General features: G+C 44.8%; 1 protein-coding gene across 1 annotated transcript in view; it reads right to left on the bottom strand.

Moving 5' to 3' along the window:
- The window catches only part of EFHC1 (EF-hand domain (C-terminal) containing 1), a gene marked incomplete at its 5' end in the record, with an annotated part of 12,375 nt that extends 3,508 nt beyond the window's left edge, over positions 1–8,867 (bottom strand). The window contains 7 exons of the mRNA XM_009700139.1: positions 322–535; positions 1,746–1,886; positions 2,675–2,895; positions 3,208–3,400; positions 4,835–4,984; positions 6,815–7,102; positions 8,646–8,867. Coding sequence (XP_009698441.1) covers positions 322–535; positions 1,746–1,886; positions 2,675–2,895; positions 3,208–3,400; positions 4,835–4,984; positions 6,815–7,102; positions 8,646–8,867 — 1,429 coding nt within the window. The remainder of the gene's footprint in view (positions 1–321; positions 536–1,745; positions 1,887–2,674; positions 2,896–3,207; positions 3,401–4,834; positions 4,985–6,814; positions 7,103–8,645) is intronic.
- Positions 8,868–9,704: the final 837 nt, after the last annotated feature.

A 9,704-nucleotide genomic window follows, 5' to 3' on the forward strand; every position in this document is an offset into this window, starting at 1 on the left:
ATGGTCTTTGCTGCTGGTAGTCATCTGGCATGGTTTTTCACACTTTAACCATGTGAATCCTGGCAGGTCCCAAAATGTAAACTGAACACGTACTATGGAGAACATAGCTCTTTTCCTAATTATGTCAAAGGTTCCAGTATTAACAGTAACAGAGTTATATCAATGTACGCCAGCTGGCGATCTGGAAACTCAAATGTGATGAGACCCAGAAGGAACAGACCTTTCAAGTGTATGAAGGTATACGCACTGTCTGTGCAATACATGACATATCAGAGCAGGCACTGAAAATCAATGCTCGGATCAATCCAGGCTGGCTTTTACCTTCAATTGTAGAGCCGATGGTGAGGTCAGAGGGCTCATAGTACATGGCATTCTCTGTAGTAGAGCCTGGTTTGGCAACTCTGGTCTTTCTTAAGTATTTGCCTCCAATGATGCCAGAGTTACGGAGTGGGGGTTCATAGATGCTGATCATGTCATTGGAGAGGAAATAAGAGAGGATGAAACGACGCTTTCTGTCCTCAGGGTATGGTGATTCCTAGAGGAAAAGTAGTGGCTTTGGAAACGAGCATTTAAATCAGGTTTTTCTTTGCTGAGGTGCTTAGGAGTGGGTTACTAGGTACTCCCAGAATTCATAGCTTTTTGTTATAGCTGACTAAACAAAGCGCTTGATGTACGCCAGAAGCTACAGATATGCTGACATAGTGTAACAAAGCCCTAGACAGCTTTAAGTATCTGAATTTCAAAGGTTACTTGCTCTAGTCAGTCTAACAGAAGCAGAATCTGGGCTGCAGTGACCAAGTATATTCAGTGTTTCCACAGACTGAGTAATCCAAAAGAAAGGAATATCCTATATGGAATGATTCATCACAGACATAGACTGGCTGTAAAACTCAGTATTAAAAGTTGTATTTTTCATTATAATGAGTGCCTGAATTAGGTTGGTGCTGCTTCCAGCTCTTAGTCACAGGAAGACACTCCCCTGACACATCAGTAGGTTTGACTTGCTTAGTTTAAAATTAAGTGGATCTGAACTCGTCAGCTGTGACCTTTAGGAACTCCTGCACAACAGGGAAAAGAAATCAGTCCTTATTCACCCTGAGTGTTCGGAGGGGGCAGGCACCAGGCAGGAGAGGAAATGCCATTGCTACTGCTGGATGTGCCAGAGGCTCCTTGCATAAACCAACCGTAAAGCTGGCACAAAGGCCAGCGCCTGAATGCCGCTGCTGGGGGTGGAAAGCACCGTCCCTGGGGACTCCCCAGCTTCTATGCTGGCACTTGGCTGCTCTGCTAGCACAGCCCCTTGCTGGCTGCTGGGCCAGGACTAGTTTGGAGAAGGACAGGTGCTAGGAATCAGCAGCAAAGAGACAGCAAGCTCATGCTTGTGGCAGGGTTGAAGGCAGGCAGAGGCACAGTGCCCAGTTGCAATGCTGTTTCAGTTTGGGCCATCTGTCACGTGCTGATGTCAGTGGGAGTTTTTCCATAAATGGCTGTGGTTTTGTAGCATGTCTGGTTTGTACTTTCTGGCCTTGTTTTTTTTTCTACCTTTGTGTGCTACTAATTGTCACAGCGAGTACACAATAACTCAACAGCATCCCCTAAGGGGGGACTAGTGTTGGCTTGGGGAACTCTCTTTTCCCACCAGCACAGAGGAGAATTTCTAACAGCCTTGTCTGAGCAGGCTGTTCCTCACATCCTTCTGACTCTACAACATCAGCCGGCACGATACCATCAAGGAAACCACTTACCAGGGCCACCTGGTATCGCAGCACCTGGTGGTCCTTCTCTAGCATCTTAATTACATCTTTCCGGGGAGGCTTTGGAAGCAGAGAAAAGCAGTTCTGAAGAGAGTCTTCAAGGACACCAAAACCATTATAGGGAGGAATTACCTGAATCCAGAAAAGATATCAAGCATAAACAGCTGAAACTAAGAACAAGACAATGTTTGCAAGACAGCTTATCAGAAAGAATCTGTTTGGAAGGAAATCTTCTGTCACCAGGTAGCAATAGCTCTGACATCGTGCCCGGTAGAGATGCTACTAGCCTGGCCATGTGTTGGACCCCTTACTTATAGAAAATATTTAAGAGAATTAAGAAAATCTGAAATTCAGAAGGCCAGGTGATTTCTCTGAATAAAGAGACTATGGCTGTACTAATAACTAAACCTTCCTATGCACAGGGACTCAACCATCTATAAGGTTACTCTGTTAACCTGATTCCCATCATGTTTGTGGTCTAGGCCAGCTAGCACTGCAAACCATTCCTAGGCTCAGTTTGGGAGGTAACAGGAGCTGTGACCGTCCCCAGTAGGCAGTTTGGACTTGGCAACACTGGTTTGGAGGGTGGGGGAGAGTTTACTAGTATGAGTGCAGTCAGACTCTGCCAGTTGGCTTCTCAGCCAAAACCAAACCCTGACACTGTAGTTTTCTAGTATAGACAAAACCAGAGTTCTTTCTATCACTATTAGCAAGTGTTTTGTACTTTAGAGTATTAGAAATCAACCGTTTCAGAAGACTCTCATTTTTGTATCGATTATGACCATTCAAGTTACTTGCTCTTTTGTTTAAGCTGAACTTGTTTAATATAGGTTCTTACTAAGCTGAACCTATACTTTACTATAAGAGGTTATACCAACGGCCTTCTTCCCTCCCTTCCTTTCAGACATTGTTTGCAGTACCCGTGGAGCTTCCTCTAGTGGTTTCTTCTTTATTTCCACTGGCTGGAAGTCTGTGATGCCAAATTTGTCACGATAGAAGTTTCGTGTGAACTCATCGCAATCATAGATGAAGAAGGTGCGTCCAAGGAGGGTGGTAGATTTGCCGACAGCAAAATCTTTAGCTGTGTACCACTCAAGTACCTCCTGATTGGAGATCTCCAGCACACAGCTTGGAAAGGTCTCTAAGGACAAGAGAGCAAAAGGAAAAATAAATCAATCAGGTAGATGTTAACATTTCCCAGTGAAAAGGGATGCAAAAGCAAGCTGTATAAATGGCTCCAGGGAGCTGTTGCTACTGCTGTCCTGCTGCTGTTTCCCAAAAGATAAAGAATTTAGTGATCATTTAAAGAACTTTGGCCAAAAACCGATGGCACTTGGAGTATTCTCAGCAAAAATTCTCCAGACTTGGTGTGCCTCTGACACAGTCAGCACATATGTGTCTACCCACCAAGACACTTTAGCAAAGTCAGATGCCCTGGCCAATCTAAACTTACTTTTCTCATCCACAAAGCTTTTGGGCAAGCGTTGGCGTTTTATCAGTATTGGGAATGGGTCTCTACCATCATTTCTCTTGTAGACTTCCCGAACCTCCACTGTGTCATCTGCCAAGTAGTAATGGATGACATAAGGTCGATTCTCACCAAAGATGCTGTCAGTGTCATCCCACATGGCATAGAAGCGAAGGACCTCGGGTGGAGAAAAAAAGAGTCAGAGAAGACAAACATGGATTAGAATTACTAATGCTTTGTCCAAATAAAGTGGGTTGAAATGGGATGGGTGATGACTGGTTGATGATCTCACCAATCTTCTGTGTCAGGTACAGAAGAACCAAGCCCTTCTCCTTTGGGTACTGGGATGAATGGGCTGCCAAGGCAGCAGTGGGAAGGGCAGCAGGGGCTGGGAGAGCTGGACAGGCCTGGCTTACCTTGACAGCAGCAGGTGAGAGAGAACAGTTTATGCTAAGACAAGAAATTCAGGAAGCACGAGGAAAAATGGGGGGGGAGTGATTAAAAAGCAGCAGAAAATGATTGCCCAGGAATGAGCAGGGAAGTAGTCTTAAGGGAAGTGATTTTTATAATGAAACTTAATACAGCAAGACAGAGTCTTGTTCTGACTCTTAAACATTTTAGAGGTTTCATGGCCAATTCTTTACTACTTTCATGCTGAGGAAGGCAGAGAGGAACGCATTTGGCAGTCCTGAGGAGGCTGCATTCACTGCAGACTCCATCTTATTTCTGCCTAGTGGACATATCATCTTTTAAAGCCACAGAAATCAAACTCCCCCCATTGCAATGCTCGAGAGTTCCCCAAGATACAGCTCCTAAAGAGGCAGTCCCCAATAGCCACTGCAGGCAGAGCTGGCCCAGCGCAGACTTGAGTCACCAAAGCTAAATTGGCAGTAAAATGGCAGGCATGGCTTGCATCCACACAGAAAAACTGTCTGCTCCCCTCAAAACAGAGTGACCATATCCAAAATGACAACTGGATATGATCCTAGCCTGTGCTAACACCTAGCTGATGGCCAGGAACCTTTTGATTTATAGCTGGCCCAGGACAATATGCAGAACTCAGGTCATGTCCTATTTTATTTTCTAGTATAGATGTAGTATACAGGGTTCCTTATATTGTTGCTAGGTGAAAAGAAGAAGATCCAGAGGAGCAGGGCGGACAGTGTTAGTCAACTGTGTGCATGGGGAGAATTCAGTCTGAGCAAGTGGCATTCGTGTTTGTCTGAAATTGTCCACTCTGGCACCCAGAATCAATGTTTTAGGGGAAGAGAGGAGTGAATGCAGCACGCCCATTTGTAGTAGAACTGCATCTGGCCCTACCTGCAAACTGCCTGAGGTAGGTGGCTTATCTCATCGCAACGGAAAGCAAGAGAGAGCTGGAGGATCTAGAGCATAGGCTCTGCAATCCACAGAGAAGTTGTTTAGAAGGCACAAAGTCCAGCAAAAACCTAAAACATTTTGTTTCTCAATAAAGCCAAGAAAGGAGGAAATCTGGAGTCTGTTCAGCAGACTGAGATTTTTTAGAATGAGTAAGGTTGCAGACACTCACAAGACTCAGGTTTCAATAACACATATAGTCTGTAATGTGGGCAATCAATACCAGCTCTCTCACCTGCTTGTCGTAAGTCAGAAACTGTTTGAGTTGGTCGAAATCTGATGGTGTGATGTGCTTGCGCATAGGCATCCGACGCAGTTCTGTGTAAGGATCAAAAAGCATTTTCTCTGGAGGGTTCAGTTCAATTCCTTGGCTCTCCAGGAACACCTAGGAAGGTCATCTGAGGTATTAATGCTGCCGTGAGTTCTGAAGGTAAGAGGTAACTAGAGATTACAGATGGGCTGAGGTGAGTGTTGTCAGAACACTGCAAGTTCCTTCCTCGCAGGCCACCAGACTGAAAGAGTATTAGTTCTACTGCAACAGCAAATACAACAGAAGATGACCAAAATGTTTCTTAGCTTAAGCTGCTTCTTAGCTTTGCTTGCCCTTTAATTAGTCAGGGCAGTCCTGTTACCAATTTCCTACCTCAGATTTTACTTGAGCACACTTTTCCTTGGCCTTAGGGCTTTAAATGGAGGATAGCTGTCCATTGGTCTCTTTTATGTAAACAAAAAAGATTAAATTAATGCAAAACCATGGATGTAGTCAGTCTGAATTTGCAAGAGATCTAGGGCTCCCCAATGTGTCAGACAGTGGAAGTTAGTGTTACCTACACTAGGTCCACCAGAGCCCTTCAGGCATGAGGATATGTGCCAGAGTCCCAGCTTCATTCCATCTTTCAGGAGGGGTACTTTGGTACTTTTCCCACAGAAAGAGGGCAATCTGCTTGCTTATAAAGGGCTTTTTTGCTTACCTTGGATGCATCAACAAACTCTAGGGCATTACTTGTTTACTCACATCAGTCACCCAAAACAATCTCTGAAGTCAATGGACTTCTTCCCTTTTTGGCCTTGGGAAGTGGCCCATGAAAACATTCAGCCCAGGAAGCACCGATGCAAACATCTCCAACAGGCACGTGAGATCACCCTGAAGACTCACGAGGCACATTCACACTTTCAGACTCACTATTTTCTGGTCTGGAGGATGCCAGTTAATGATAAATAGACTAGTGGCCCTGAGATGTAAACCCACGTAGCTCATTTCATGTTTTCCATCAATCAACCAACATCAACATGAGGACCAGCTCTTCATTTGATGTGAACTGATTTTAACAGTCATCCAGTTGCAGCAGAGCTGGCCCCACATGTTCTCAACAGCCACATATATACCAATACAGTATACATGCTTGGGAACATGCCTGGGCACTGAGGCCAACTGGTAAGGCACAGCCTGCATCTAAACTCTCTCAGCCTCCAAGACAGGTTGGCTGCACGTAACTCACCTATTGGGAGCGGTCCCTGGAGCATTCTGACTCCTGGACTGCTCCTGGGAATTGCTTGGAAGAAAAGTATTTGACCAGGGCTGAGATTGTACTGGGGAGAATCTAACAGGATACCAATATACTGGTATTTGTTATTACTTGTTATTGGGTTGTTATTATCTCATTTACTGGTACAGAAATAGCCAGAAATAGAAAACCAGGTAATGAGTAAACTGTCTTAGAAAGGTCAGTTCATACCACGATTCTCAACCCACGGATCATGACTGCTCTTCTGGCTTGGCTGTAGATGGGTGCAGAGTTACTGGCTGCATTCCCTTCCCCTATGCTTAACAGAGGAGTACTAAGTCAGAAAAGAGTTAGGACCAGTAACTTCCTTCTCACGTACGCACAATGTTTCATCTGGACTCTAAGCAGTTAAACTGTCGTACACACAGAATTGAACTTCGAATTTGTATTGTAAGAAGTTCTGAGGACAAAGGATGGACTCTGAGCAGCCCTGGGGCAAAAATACTGAGCAATTAACGTGCCCTCAGCAAATATCATACCTTGAAGTCCCCATTGATCAGAAGAAAGAAGTCTTCACAAAAAGCAAAATGAAAGATTGCAAGCAACCATATTGTGAAAGCTACAGATGCAGACTAGCGAACTCTAACAGGTCTGTCCACCTGTAACTCCCGAGATTCTCTGTATCGGTGTTCTCTGTACAAGCAACACACCTGCGTGAACGGGTCACAGTCGACTATGCGGTACGTCCTGCCATACATGGTGATGTTCATGCCCCGATTCAGATCTTTCCAGTGGTAGTGATCCCCACGGTCATTCTTGGGCACCCGGTGGCGTCTGATAAGTTTACCTTGAGGAAGACCAGAGTTCTGCACAACAGGCTCTACGACGGACATGCTGTTATCTTCCAAATAGTAATAGATGCTCACTTGACGGATTCGGTAACGTTCTTCTGTGGAGAGAGGAACATCTTCCTGGAAATAGGCATCAAACTTCAAAATCTGCCAAAGGGGCAATATAACAAAGGGAGAGAGAAATAAACAATTTGAACATCATGACTGGTCTCTTAAGACCAATAAGTTATTTGTAATTTGCTTTAGCAGTGCAAAGTTACTGGATTGTAATCTATAAAATCATCAAAGCCAACTGTACCCTAATCTGTGACTGATGGCAGAGGCATCACAAGGGTTTTTATCAAGACCCGCCTTTTACAAATTTGGTAAGCATGAGACAGGTGTGAAAAATACAGCCTTTTCCGTACTCCTCCTTGATCACCTGCTATTTCACCTACTGCTGGGTGCTTGGTTACTGCAAGTAATCTAGTTTACTAACGTACATGACTTTACTATCGTCAGCTTTGTGAACCCTGATTTAGGGAAGCTATCAGGAGATTTTAGTAAAGAATTTAATCACGTCTGTGGATTTTAAAATCTGTGTGTGTCATCTGAAGTCATATCTATTCAGCACTGACAGCAAAAGCTAATCTGTGCTGGAGAAACAAGGAGACAAATCAGCCAGTCAATCACAGTTCCTGTGCTTGGCAGAAGTATGAGGAATATTCCCTCCCAAGATCATTCAATGCCCCTAAGAGGGGGTAGGTAGCCGATCAGGCCTTGCATAACCAGCCTACATGAACCCAGAGGCCTGGGTAATTAAGTGATGATAAAGCCAGCAAGTTCCTACCAGCCAGTAAAAGTGTTTCAAAAGGGACCGTGACTTCCCCCAGCAGCACTGGGGCCCCTGCCGCTACTCTGGCTTGAATGAAGGGCCAGAGAAGTGTATGACAGATTAAATGGCAACACCTACGTTACTCTGAAGGAATAGCCTCAGTAATTAACACAGCACATCTGTTTCCCCAGACTGTCTCACAGATGGGCTGAGGGTCGGCTGCAGACTGCCTTTCCAGAGGTCTGCTGAGCCTCGCACACTCTGCAGCGACCGCTCCGTCCCCGGCTGCGGCTGCGATCCCCAGCTCGCAGTCCGTACGACGGGCACACCTAAAACCAAGGGTCAGCCCAGGGCTGCTCCGAGCAGACACATAGCCACCTCCTAGTCTGATACGATCACCAAGGTGCAACGCAGGAGGTACTCACGGAGCAGTACAGGCTGTAACGTGCTGCGGTGACAAACACAAGCATAAATAGATAGACCACAGTTAAACAGTCTAACAGGGTCCCCATTGCAGACTGTTTGTTACAGTTTAGGCTCAGTTACAATCTCAATATAGTTTTAGAAAAACAGAAGGCCAGGCTGTGGCTTACAGGGCAACGGTTACAAACTGAAGCCTTTCAGACTTAATCAAACTTCTTTTCCAACGCCTGCTGGAAATGCTCTAGCATAACTTGTGGGGAATGTCTTACATCGTTTACGTATTATAATCCTCCTCCCGAGCAAAGAAAGCCTCTTTCAGTCTGAGGTTCAGCTGTCTCTGACTAAGGCCTATGGCATCTGAAAACTGCTGTACACTGTCCCATGAACCCTGGAGCTGACTGTTTATGTCTTCCAACTTGGCCAGTGATATTCCTGGAATAAGGTTCTTTATACCTTTTTGTCAAAAGCCACATGTGCTGGAACGAAGCCTGAAGGTGGAGCCCGCTTGGCTTGCCCATAGGTCAGCGTGGGTCTCTTGTTGGATAATTCATCTAATTCAGCTTGAGAAAGCTGATTCACATATAGTCGCTCCCCACCAATCCCCACTGTTGGCAGCCGAGAAAAGGCAAATCCATTTTTGTAGCCCAGTGTCTGAGGCCGATGAAAAGATGTTTTCTGTGGAAGGAAATCCAGCTGTTAAAATACCACATGCACTTAGTAGATACAGCTACTGAAAGCACAGAAAAACAGTACAAGGGCGTAATATCCAGAATGCGCCCTCCCCAGCATTTTATTACAACCTACTGCAGCAGTTATTTACAATCAGATTTTACACTTAGGTCAAGAAGGCTGAAAAAACAATAAGTGGCTGGAGGAACAAAGCATCAGAGTAAGCTCAAATCCTAGCACTGGCACAGATTCCCCAAGAATTTATATCACTTAATTTCCCTATTGCCACCATTCTCAGTGCCTAGAATGAAGTGACAGCACTTTATCTGCCCTAGTATTTATCTCACAAACTCTTTGTTCCCTACTCTGTGTTATGGCAGTACACAGGACCATGGCACCTCACTCTGTTATTGCCTTACGGTGCTCTCTTCATTATTACATGTTGTGCACCCTCTGTGTTTTCCATTGCTATTTATTTTGTTAACCCTCTCCTGGGGATGGTACTCACAGGAGTTTCTTCACTGGGCTAAATCAAGGTGTGTCATGTTCACAGAACTGCAATTATGAAATGTACTAAAGCACATTAGCTGTTTCATCACCTCTCTCCACAGTCCATGCAAGGGTCACACATTAAATAACCACAACCACAGTTGTGGTTGTGTAAGTGTAAAGACCCTATAGGAGATTAATGAGAAGCCTGAGAAGACAAGAAGAATTCTATGTGAGCATCATATAATGCTGGCTATAGGATTCACCTGTTATTGTTTGTTTTGTTGGTTTAATCTTGATTTTGAGCTTCTTGAAACCTTTCACCTACCTTTGCTATCTGCCTCCCGCCAGCTA

The sequence above is a fragment of the Cariama cristata genome, unplaced genomic scaffold, assembly GCF_000690535.1.
Source record: "Cariama cristata isolate BGI_N322 unplaced genomic scaffold, ASM69053v1 scaffold30925, whole genome shotgun sequence".
Taxonomy (NCBI): domain Eukaryota; kingdom Metazoa; phylum Chordata; class Aves; order Cariamiformes; family Cariamidae; genus Cariama; species Cariama cristata.